General features: G+C 41.1%; 1 protein-coding gene across 3 annotated transcripts in view; it reads left to right on the top strand.

The window, feature by feature from the left end:
• The window catches only part of Ahcyl1 (adenosylhomocysteinase like 1), a 35777-nt gene extending 23941 nt beyond the window's left edge, over positions 1-11836 (top strand). The window contains exons 4-17 of one of the 3 annotated variants that reach the window (XM_052729870.1): positions 393-493; positions 911-1013; positions 2422-2516; positions 3328-3434; positions 4245-4361; positions 4605-4668; positions 5661-5749; positions 6170-6240; positions 6579-6673; positions 6753-6851; positions 7238-7306; positions 7727-7805; positions 9307-9427; positions 9860-11836. In XM_052729870.1, coding sequence (XP_052585830.1) covers positions 393-493; positions 911-1013; positions 2422-2516; positions 3328-3434; positions 4245-4361; positions 4605-4668; positions 5661-5749; positions 6170-6240; positions 6579-6673; positions 6753-6851; positions 7238-7306; positions 7727-7805; positions 9307-9427; positions 9860-9866 — 1217 coding nt within the window. In that variant the 3' untranslated portion in view covers positions 9867-11836. Of the gene's footprint in view, positions 1-392; positions 494-910; positions 1014-2421; positions 2517-3327; positions 3435-4244; positions 4362-4604; positions 4669-5660; positions 5750-6169; positions 6241-6578; positions 6674-6752; positions 6852-7237; positions 7307-7726; positions 7806-9306; positions 9432-9859 lie in introns of those variants that run through there. The other 2 variants (XM_052729871.1, XM_052729872.1) reach the window with 2 other exon arrangements.
• Positions 11837-12054: the final 218 nt, after the last annotated feature.

Here is a 12054-nt window from a genome sequence, read left to right as displayed (position 1 = left end):
GACAGCAGAGAAAAAAAGCTGCAAGTGTCTTCCACTGAAGTCACAGTCATCCTCGTGGTTTTATGAGGACATCGGAAGTCTGTCCATAACTGCTTCCCTCTCCTCTTAATGACTGGGGAGACTCACTGTGTATGCTTTGGCCAGTTTTGAAAGTTTAGTCCATTCTCTGCTCAGTCCTTTGTATATATGAAGCAGAAACAAGACCTGCCAATTGCTTACATTATAACTCTCCCGTTACTCCATTGGTGAAGCCTCTAGTCATCAGGGAAATGCACTTGGCGTGTTCTACCCCATCTCACCATGTCTCAGCAGACCCGACCCTGACTGTGGCTGGGCAGGATCGAATGGTGTTGGTAGTGTGGACCTGGCTCAGATCCTTTGTTCTTCCACAGACATGTCTGCTCTGATTTCACTCAGGAAACGTGCTCAGGGAGAGAAGCCTTTGGCTGGTGCTAAAATAGTGGGCTGTACACACATCACGGCCCAGACAGCGGTGAGTTTGTTGGAAGAAAAAACAGAGGGACTTCTGATATACAAGGGAAGAAAACTTTTTTTTTTTTTATTAAAAATAAATACACCTTTTCTTCCTACCTAGCCAATCCAAATGCTGTTACATAGAAGGGGACCTCCCTGTCCAGTGATGTAGCATATTTTACTTTTGTTCATATACTAAACCCATTTTTAGCATACCCAACTTAGGAGGATGTAAAATGATTGTTATAAAAATGTTTAAGACTTTTAGGAACATAACCTTTTGGATATAGTTAAGTAATTTTGTGCCACACAGCTGAATTGTACCTTTGTGTAACTCTGCAGTGTAGCGCCAACTGCTGTGAGTTACAGATAGTGTGTTCTTGCTGAGGTTTGGGTCCTGCTCTTCCTCACCCAGTCTTTCTGTACATCCATATAGGTCTTGATTGAGACACTTTGTGCCCTGGGGGCCCAGTGCCGCTGGTCTGCTTGCAACATCTATTCAACTCAGAATGAAGTAGCTGCAGCACTGGCTGAAGCTGGTAAGTTCCACTTTTGTTTTTTCAAACCAGCTTTGCCTCAAGTAATTAATATATGCCAAAATTGCCATTACCATGTGTGCCTGAGAACTATACATTTGGGCACTCTCTCTTTCTCTCTCTCTCTCTTTCTCTCTCTCTCTCTCTCTCTCTCTCTCTCTCTCTCTCTCTCTCTCTCTCTCTCTCTTTTTTTTTTTTTTTTTCCCCTTTTGGTTTTTTTTTTTTTTCTTCAAGACAGGGTTTCTCTGTAGCTGTGGAGCCTGTCCTGGATCTCACTCTGTAGACCAGGCTGGCCTCGAACTCACAGAGATCCACCTGCCTCTGCCTCCCAGAGTGCTGGGATTAAAGGTGTGTGCCACCGCCGCCCAGCTATATTTGGGCAGTCTTAAAATAATAGAGCTGGAGATGAAGCTCAGTGATGGACTATTTCCCTGGCATGCTGTACAACAGTGAATTATATCCCCAACACCACCAGCGGGGTGGAAAGAACAGGAAGAAATTTATGCTAAAATCAAGGTATACTTTAAAAAACAAAACAAAACAAAGAAATGCTTAATTCTAATGTGAAATGAATGAGGGAAAAAAATATTAAACTTGTGAGTTTAGCTGGTCTCTTCTCCCCAAAAGTTTTATCAATTTTGAGAGAACACTGTGAACAATGTCTTTTATATTAATAGTTAATTATTTATTTGGTATTCAGTAGTACACTAAAATGTATGTGCTGGTGAGTTTAATTAATTAAAAATAAAAATTTTTATTCTTAAAATATTCAGAAGAACATCACCATGAAGTTTGTCTGAGGAACTTCCACCTTCCTAGGATCTTTAGAAACTCACATTATAGGACTTTGTCTAATTTTTTTCTGTGATAAGTGTTTATTGTAGAAGATTTAGGAAATTCAAAATAACAAGATTTGACAAGCTGCTCCCTATGCATTATATTGATGAACCAAATCTTAGTATGTTTACATTTTTATAACCTAAACATTGCATTTTCAGAAGTGATTTTTTTTCATACTACTAAAAACTGACCACATCATTCATTTATATGGCCTCATGATTTTACTCCCTCATTTCCCTAGAATTGAACATTTAAATTATTTTGAGATGTCTGCTGATGTATAATGCTCTAGAAGGAGCTTTTTCGTATTTCATTTTACCTCCTTAAGATGCAATATAAAGTGCAAATTTGGTCTTTATGGCTTCAAGATAGTTTTAAAACAAAAATCTCTTAATTTCTCAGCTAAAGTAATTTCTGAACTGAAAGTCTTATTTGACTTTTACTTTTAAGTTTTCCCTCTTCAGAATTGTTCCTTTTGCCTTCTGTTCTCATGTGGATCTTAGAAAGTGGTACGGATGGATGTAGGATACCCCTCAAAGGAAAAGGAGCTGATTGATTTCTGTCTCCATAGGAGTTGCAGTGTTCGCTTGGAAGGGCGAGTCCGAAGATGATTTCTGGTGGTGCATTGACCGCTGTGTCAACATGGATGGGTGGCAAGCCAACATGGTAATGATTCATGTCCATTCTATACTTTTGACTATGGATTTATTTCCTTTTCTCCCTTAAAGCATGGTTCCCTACATATATTTTTGTATATTTGGTCTTATTTACTGATTCTGTTGCTAAAGTGTTTATAACACAATACCTACTCAGTATGGGTCTGAGACGCACAAGGCCCTGGATTCAATCTCCAGCATCAAGAGAAAAAAAAAAAAAAAAAAAGAAAAGAAAGGAAAAAAAGGCTCTGAGTACTGAATGGAAAGGTGGGGGAAGGGTAAGCTTAGGTGGACACATGGCTCAAAACACAGCAAAATGAACAGAAGGAAGTGATGTGGTCCCTCTTTGGAGTAGGAGTTGTATTTCTTACCTTCCTGCTCCAGCTCTCCTTTTGCATTCAAAGGAGCTTTATATTTCAACTAGACTGAAAATGAGTCCGTGATTTGTAAAATTTGTTTACTGTCGCTGGGCGTGGTTGTGCATGCCTGTAATCCCAGCATTTGAGAGGCTGAAGCAGGAGGAGAGTACTTGATTGCTCAGGAGTTTTAGACCAGCCTGAGCAACATCGCAAAATTCAATCTTTAAAAAAAAAAACAAAAAAACTTTCCACTGTAGCCTAGAACACATTTAGGAATTCTTTTAACCACTTTACACCAACAGATTTAACTATATTTCCACTGTCTAAGCCTACTCTGTGGAGCTCTAAGAAGTGCTCTTCCAAAACATACAGGGCTCTCTCACTAGTGTAGAAAGTGGGCTCAAAGTTCCCCCTAGCTCTAGCAGCCTGAATGCCCATAGAAGTCTTCTGGCTGTTCTGTAGATCCTGGATGATGGGGGAGACTTAACCCACTGGGTTTATAAGAAGTATCCAAACGTGTTTAAGAAGATCCGAGGCATTGTGGAAGAGAGCGTGACTGGTGTTCACAGGTAACAGATTCTGGAGTAGCTGCCCCTTGTGTCCTTGCCTCACCAGATTCTTCTGGTCTCTCCTAGGCTTCAGGGCTGTGTTTCAGACTTAGAAGAACTAAGTGGGAGTGTCTTCCTTAGATGAAACTGAGTTTTCACTTTTGAAAATCAAAGTGACCTTAGAAGGAATTTTTTCCAGATTCTAATTCACATGTTTTTATCTCCCATTTACTCCACTGAGTAATTAATTATTAATTACTTGGGGAAAGGGGTGTAGAGAGGATTGTGTCTTGGAAAGATTGTACTCAATGTTGTATTATAATCTTATATTTTAAATATGGAGGGAAAGCCTATTGAAAAAACCACATGTGATGCAACAAAAAGTAAAACTGGAGACGTACTCTTGGCTTGGTGGAAATAACTAAATGATGTCTAGGAGTATTACTCTGCTGGGGGCACATTGCACATGATGGCTCTCACAGACACAGTAAACCACATCAAAATCATCGTAATCTTTGTTTACAAGAAGTAGGCATGAGTGTTTAAAGTTAGAAAAGTGCTGGCCTAAGGATACCATGTTCTCTTTGTGGAAGTGCAGTGAATTACTTCAACTGAAAAATGTTTACTTTCCTTCCAAAATTAAAGGATAAAGATAGAAGAAAATGAGTTGAGGAGAGATGACAAGAAAAAAATCATGTTTCCAAATAAGACTTGGGCGATAAATGACACTAAGGAGGGAGGGCAGCGTAGCACTTGAAGCAGATTTTGCTGTGTACTGTTTTACCACCTAACTTGGTGTGTGTTTGTTTTTGTGGCTTCTTCTCCCTTTAGGCTGTATCAGCTCTCCAAAGCTGGGAAGCTCTGTGTTCCAGCCATGAATGTCAATGATTCTGTTACCAAACAGAAGTTTGATAACTTGTACTGCTGCCGAGAATCCATTTTGGATGGGTATGTTGAAATGTGTATATACAGACTTACAGGGGACCAGTGGGATTTGTTTGACATAGTCTGATACCTACAGCTTGCCTCTGTGGTCTCCCTCCTTTACATGTTTTTAAAGTGGCCCGTTTCCGACTGACCTCAGCTATCTTCCAAATGAATTTCTCTTGGGCATTGCCCTACACTTTAATTTGGTACAAAGGGATTGAGTTGCTAATAATATTTGAGTTGAGCCATTGTCTGTTTCCACAGCCTGAAGAGGACCACAGATGTGATGTTTGGTGGGAAACAAGTGGTGGTGTGTGGTTATGGTGAGGTAAATAGCTGGGCCCCCATGTCTCTGTTTTTTCTTATTAAAAGGGCTTAGTAGAAACGTTGGATGAAGGAGATAGTCTAGAAACATTGATGAATTGGTCAAAGTATGTTTTCGATACTGTGCTTGAAAATAGCGTCAGAAGTCAATTTTGTGTTCATGAGTTAAAGGTATAGCATGTATTTTCTTATTTCGCCAGTTTGTCTTGACTGATGTCAGCATTATTGCCCCCCTACTTATAACTTTTTTTGAAATACAATTCAAGTGAATAAGTAGCATTATTTTTTTTTTTTTTTTTTTTTTTTTTTTTTTTTTTTTTTTTTTTGGTTTTTTGAGACAGGGTTTCTCTGTGTAGCTTTGCGCCTCTCCTGGAACTCACTTGGTAGCCCAGACTGGCCTCGAACTCACAGAGATCCGCCTGGCTCTGCCTCCCGAGTGCTGGGATTAAAGGCGTGCGCCACCACCGCCCGGCTGGAGAGATGGCTCAGCCGTTAAAGGCTAGGCTCACAACCAAAAATATAAGTAGCATTATTTTATCCCCATTTTCTGACTTGTATTAGAATGGAGAAATTGACGTGACCTTGTAGTTGAATGTCTCTAAACTGGAATAGGTTCTAGGAAGTTTTATTGTCTTCAGCAATGATCCACTCAAGTTCTTGTGCTGCTGGCTGTCAGTGGACACATTGCAAGCAAGTTTACCAGGTTTTTGTGGAGCAAGAATTCAGAGTTGTTCTTGTTTGATCTTGTTTCCATAATAGTAACTGTTACCCAAAGCCTCCCTCTCCCCAACTCTTGTTACAACATGTCTTTTAAATTATCACTAATTGAAGTTTACAACCTGGTTTGGGTTTCTCTCTGCTCCAGCTGGGGTTGAAGTGTTCACTAAATGATGAGTAATTTAAAGGAGGCTAATTCCTACCTCCTCAAGAGTTTGTCTGCCCCCAGTGACCAAGTCTTATTAGACCTGGCAACTTTGCCTTTCCTGTGTTCTGCAGGTAGGAAAGGGCTGCTGTGCTGCTCTCAAGGCCCTTGGAGCAATTGTCTACATCACAGAAATTGACCCCATCTGTGCTCTGCAGGCCTGGTAAGGATAGAGTAATGACAGTCTATTAGATTTGATTTAGGTGCTTGACATTTCTGAGAGTTGGTTTTTGTAGAAGTCTCCCAGGAAGAGAAGAGTAATATGGCTTTGGTCCCTTCACACTTATTCTAGGGCCTTCATGCTTTTCTAGGGCCTCTTGACATTTTTTTCTTCTTATGTAGAAGCTTGGGACTCTGCAGAAGCCAGTGTGTAGTTTAGTATAGCTTATCACTTACCACTTCTGGGAGATAGCATTAGCTTTTACTTCAGAAGGGGATTTTGTTGTCTAATTTTGTGACTGTTTCAGGAAGTTTTATCAGTGTCTCTCTCTCTCTCTCTCTCTCTCACACACACACACACACACACACACACACACACACACACACTTTTCTTTGCTTATAGTGCTGCTTTCTTTCCTTCCAGCATGGATGGCTTCAGGGTGGTGAAGCTAAATGAGGTCATCCGGCAGGTGGATGTTGTAATAACTTGCACAGGTGAGTAGCAGTGCTTTAGTACATGTAGAGAGAGCAATGTTAACTCTCAAGCTAAATCTCAAAAGGGACACAGAAGGTCAGACCTGTGCTCAGTGTGAAGTCTCAGAGTAAGTTCTCAGAACTTTTAACGTTTTCCAAAAGAAAGAGCTTTTCCCTTGGTGGTTTTTCATATTACTTGGTCTTAAATCCAACTAATTGCACTCAAGCTTTTGTTGTACATTTTTCTCACAGTGTGTGTAAGCTCTTTGATGGTAGCAAATGTGTCCCAGGTTTTAGTTGGAAATAGCTGGTACTATTGTGCCAGCATCTTTTTCTTTAGCCATTCTTCTTTACTTTAGGAAATAAGAATGTAGTGACACGGGAGCACTTGGACCGAATGAAAAATAGTTGCATTGTATGCAATATGGGCCACTCCAACACGGAAATCGATGTGGTGAGGTTCTCTCCATTAGAGTTACGCTTTCCTCTGCATTTCACTAGAGTCACAACAAACTGTCTGTTCTTCCTTCCAGACTAGCCTCCGCACTCCAGAGCTAACATGGGAACGAGTACGTTCTCAGGTGGACCATGTCATTTGGCCTGATGGCAAACGGGTCGTCCTTCTTGCCGAGGTAATACACACCAAAGACTATGGCAGGATACTAGATCCACAGAGTGAGAAAGGGGAGGCAGTGGGAAATACTGGGGCCTGTGTTTCCCTGAATTCTGTCTTCAGATAGAGGTGCATTTCCCCAATTGTCTTTCCCCTAAAAGAGAAGCACTCCAGGAAAACCTTTTTGCTAAATACACACACTGTTTCCTGCCCTTGGCTGAATTCAGCCTTCACACAGATTTGTAAAGCATGTAAAGCCTGGAATCCTGATCTGAAACTATAATTCTTCCTCTCCAAGTGGAGTGCATAGAGGTGTAAAGCCTTTCCTGTGTCTTCTTGACTCGGGTACCATGAGAACCTGAAAGAAAGGCAGCAGCTCATCCGATCCCTCTCTTCCCTTCCCAGGGTCGTTTACTCAATTTGAGCTGCTCCACAGTTCCTACCTTTGTTCTCTCCATCACAGCTACAACACAGGTATGTGACAAGATGCCTGCTTTTCCTACACTGAGATGTGTGGAGCTGGGCACAGCACAGATCAGGATTCTGATGCGTGTACTGTACATTCTTAGTGACCTATAACCTTTTTCTGTATCCTAAGTTGTTGATGCTTACACTTTCTCCTCTGAAGAGCATTAGTGATTGTGTCTGAATTGACGGCTCAACTGAAATTTTAGTGTTCCAGCTTAGTTATGTTTAGTTTCCTCTTTTGTTAGAAGCTAAACAAAAACATCACTTCCTCTTACATTAGCTAGCCTATATCTCAGGGCAGAGTCATGGGTGCTCTCAGGATGATCAATTACTGTCATGCTTATCCTAAAGCACTGTTAACCCTAGTTTTATATTATGTCCCTGTCTAAGAAGTGCTTTGTTCTCTGGCCCTCTTTCCCACCTTAGGCTTTGGCACTGATAGAACTCTATAATGCACCGGAGGGACGCTACAAACAGGATGTGTACTTACTTCCTAAGAAAATGGGTGAGTGAAAAACTGACACCTGCATTGATCCTGGTTGGCTGCATGGTTTTGTAAAATGACTTTCCTAAAAAGACGTAGAGTTGGGGTTCTGATTGCTCTTCTAGTGCTTACTAGATGTTTGGCCTCGGGAGATGTTCTGTTAGCACCAGGAGCCTCCGTTTTCGTGAGTAATAACATGAGAATAATATTGTGTATTTTACAGAATTTAGTAAGCGTCTGAGTTGAGCTAAATAAGGAAGATGTTCTTATCCTCAGGTACCCTTCCAAAGCTCAGCAGATTTCCCAGTGCAGCTAAGTACAGCCTAGACCAAAGTGAGAGAAACAGAAACAAGTTGTATTACCCATCCTCTTTCTCAACCTTCTGCACCTCCATAAGAGCACTTACACTTTGCTCATGTGGCGTGAACCATCTCTATAGTCCTTTGCCTTTTTGCATAGTGGTACCCAACCCATAACTTACAGCCAGTCCAAATGCCTGGCTTTAAGCTAAAAAACAACTTGCTAGCTGGAGAGATGCTACTTTTGCAGAGGACCCAGGCTCAGGTCCCAGTACCCACATGATGGCTCTCAACCATATGTAACTTCAGTTCCAACGGACCCAGTGCCCTCTTCTGGGCTCAATGAGCACCAGGCACACATGTGGTCCAAACATGCAGGTAAAAATGGATACACATAAAAAAAAAACTTTTTTAATTCTTACTCTGTTTTCTTCAAATGGCTTACCTCAAATTGCTTGTGAATTTGTTGTTATTTAATTTTTTTATGTGTATGGGTATTTTGCCTATATGTATATCTGACCACAGGCATGACTGTTGCTTGTCAAAGCCAGAAAAGGGTATCAGATTGCCTAGAACTGGAGTTACAGATGGTTTGAGCTGCCACATGGATGCTGGGAATCAAACCTGAGTCTAGAAAGAACAGCCAGTGCCTTAACTACTGAGCCATATCTCTAGCCTCTAGATTTTTTTTTTTTTTAAGAAATTGTATTCATAAAACTTAGGAAAGTTCATCTATGGAACAGTACTAAACATGTGCCTTAGAAATCCATGAGCCTAAAATTTGTGGCTTTAGGACTTCTAAATAAATGTCAGTGACAGTAGGCTCTTTTGAGCCTGCTGGAATCATCTTTGTGACTCATGATTTGATAGTTTAATCTAGTTAAGGAAGTTGCCACAGGAAGCTGAGTGTAGTGTATGACATGGTAACCACTCAGGTGAAACCAAAATCTGACAGAGAAGGATGGGGAAGTAGAAGACACCCCATTTACTGACCTGGTAGATGGTGCTTTACTTGCTCTTTGTAGGCACTAAAAGTAATTTCCCAAAAATGCAGCTTTGAAAGTTTTCTTAATTAAGCAAATATTTCAAGTTGTGAATTTTTTCAGTGTTATTCCATTCCTGTCCTCTTCCTAAGTAGCTTTAAGAACTGAAAATAGAGGGGAGGCTGTATCGTAGGGGGCGTATCTGACAAGTCTCCTGCTCCCTGCTACTTCCTTTCCTAGATGAGTATGTTGCCAGCCTGCACCTGCCATCATTCGATGCCCACCTGACAGAGCTGACAGATGACCAAGCCAAGTATCTGGGACTCAACAAAAATGGGCCATTCAAACCTAATTATTACAGGTAACTTGGGAGAAAGCAATGAAAAGCCCTTTTCCCCAATGTTAGATCAGCCAGTATAGCCATCTTTCTTCAGTAAAGACGTGTTGTGCCTGATAATGAAGAGAATAAGACCACCACTGCAGATTAGCAGGGAATGAATGACCAGGTGGTTCTGTATTGGCATGTTTGCCTAGCACAGGGAGATGCTCCCTGGGTTCCGTCCCCAGCCCTGCAGAATACCAAATTAACAAGGTAGAGAAGTCATGTGTCTACCAATAAGTGTAAAGAACTAAGAGGATTCTACAGTTTTAGAAGGGGAGCCTCATCCCAGGAGGAACCCATGTAGGAATCTTCCCCAGACTGGGCTGGGAGGAAGCTTGGAGAAGATGCTGTAGCTAATCTCTTGGTTCTCATATAGAAAGCATGTTAACTAGTCTCTCTCTCTCTTTTCAGATACTAATGGATGTATTACAGTGACCAGTCCACATAAACCACCCAACTCAAATAGAATATTTTTTAAGATAACTTTCCTTTTCTTCTTATTACTTTCCTTTTGATTTTTTTTCTATAATTTCATTTTTGTTTTCTCATCTGTCATTCAAGTTTTGCAGACCACACAGGAACTTGCCCCATGGCTCTGTAGGTGAAACTGAGGTTGAAGGTTTCTCACCCTAGTCACTAAAGAAGGGTAACTCTGCAGCCCAGAAAGTTGATTCTTGAGCTACTTCTGGGGACTTTGGTTATATTTAATTACCATATTAACAAAAATGCTAAGGTATCTTCTGAGTGGGACAGTCTGCAGTGTCTAAATTGCCTTCAAAGAGCCAGTTTCCTAGCTGCTGGAACTAGTGCTCTTCCACTCCTTCAGAAGAGCCAGGATGGTACTTCCCAGCCAGGTAGGTTAGATGTAGGTGGTGCATGTCGACTTCCCCAGATACTCTCGGCTGTTTCCTGTGTGAGGTGGCATGTCTGGCGCAGAGCTGTGCTGTTGAACTCAGTAGGGTCACTTGGATTTGTAGTTCAGCCCTGCCTTCCTTCCACCTTCCTTCTCTATGTTCTAGTTCTTAACTAAACTGCATTCTGTCAAGTTGAATTTTGTCCCTTAGCATTTATTTCTGTTGTATTTCTTTTAATTAAGGAAAAATTTTAGTGTTAACACTGAGGAACAGCTCAGGTGGTTACCAATATCTCTTTGAACCTTTGAAATAAAGTGTGAAGAGTTGAGGCTAGAAAAATACTAGTCTCAGGCTCTGATGAGCCCCTCATGTTTCCAGCCCATAGTTTATAGCATCAGTGAACTGGAGCCATAAGCAGAATTTCTTAGCTCTGCCTCATGCAGCTTATGCTGACGGCCAATTTCTTGAGCCATTACTCAGTATAAAACACTGAGCCCTGTCTTTAGGGTTTATCCTTTAAGAGCAAACTTGTGGGCAGCTGTGCTTCTGCAACCTGAACATTTGAAGGGAAATCTGTACAGATGGGGAGAAAGAATGATATATTGGGCCAAGGTGAAATAAATACAACTATATAATCTGTCCAGAGCTGTAGGCCTTGTCTCGTGTTAGTTTTATAGACATGGTGCCACTTTTGATTGACACTTGCCACAAAAAATAAATAAAAATTGTAAGCTGAGATCTTAAGGAAGAGTCGGTAGAGGAAGTACAATCCTGATTCATGCTCCAAGATAATTCCAGGAGGCCCTCTAACTATCAGGGAGATTGATTCCCAGGCCACTCACCCCGCTTGCCAGCATCTCTGCATGGTCAAATGAGCTTTAAGTATATAATTACCCAGGATGTTAAGTCCTCAACATGTTCTAGCCTGTGATCCTTTAAAGATGGGTTATTTGTCAATTCTAGGTACTAGAAATATTTACTTCTCTCTCTTCACTGATCAGAGAAACAGGCATCAAAAACAGAAATACAAGAAAGGAAAGCTTTTACCCTGTACCTTTCTATCAGGGAACAATTAGCTTGCCAAAACTTCTTTGTCTTTCCTCTCCCGTTCCTCCCTACCCAGTCCCTTCCCACTCCTTGCCAATGTGATCATGCTTTCTTCTCTATGTATGCTAACATTTAAAGACCCTTTCCTAGGGCACTTAACCAGCCAGTCAGAACACCACATTCAGTAGGGATTATCTTGGCCAACAACAATATATCCATCTGGTCAGCTCTGCTGGAGGGAAGGGGCCCAGTTCTTGCTGCCCTCTGGTCCTGGGTCTATTACTGTGTCCATAGGAATAATAGGTAAGGGCTCGTCACTGTCAAGCCATGTAACCAAGGACACTGGAAAATGTCTGGCATCAGAGGGAACATGTGGAGACCAACTTGGGAGGAAAATAATTCATTTTGTATTGAATGATTTTTAATGAATGCAATATTAATCCTTGCAGATGAGCAATAATCATTAAAGTCAATTAAAAATACAAGATTTACTGGTAGTCTTGTGCCTTTTTTGGTTAAATAGCAAAATCCCATTAGACCCTGTGTCCTAAGATGAGACAAGTTGTTTGAAGACAAGGTCTGTCTTACATAAGCTGGTCTCAGACTTCTTGGCTCAAGTCATCCTGACTCAGTCTTCCCAGTAGCTGGAACTATAGGCTTAAACCACCACACCCTACTGTCATTAATATCTTAAGTTGCTATGAC

This window comes from Peromyscus californicus, unplaced genomic scaffold, assembly GCF_007827085.1.
Source record: "Peromyscus californicus insignis strain IS unplaced genomic scaffold, ASM782708v3 Scaffold_9__1_contigs__length_137607984, whole genome shotgun sequence".
NCBI classification, from domain to species: domain Eukaryota; kingdom Metazoa; phylum Chordata; class Mammalia; order Rodentia; family Cricetidae; genus Peromyscus; species Peromyscus californicus.
The sequence above is the reverse complement of the archived record's forward strand: the minus strand, read 5'-3'. Positions and strand labels throughout refer to the sequence as shown.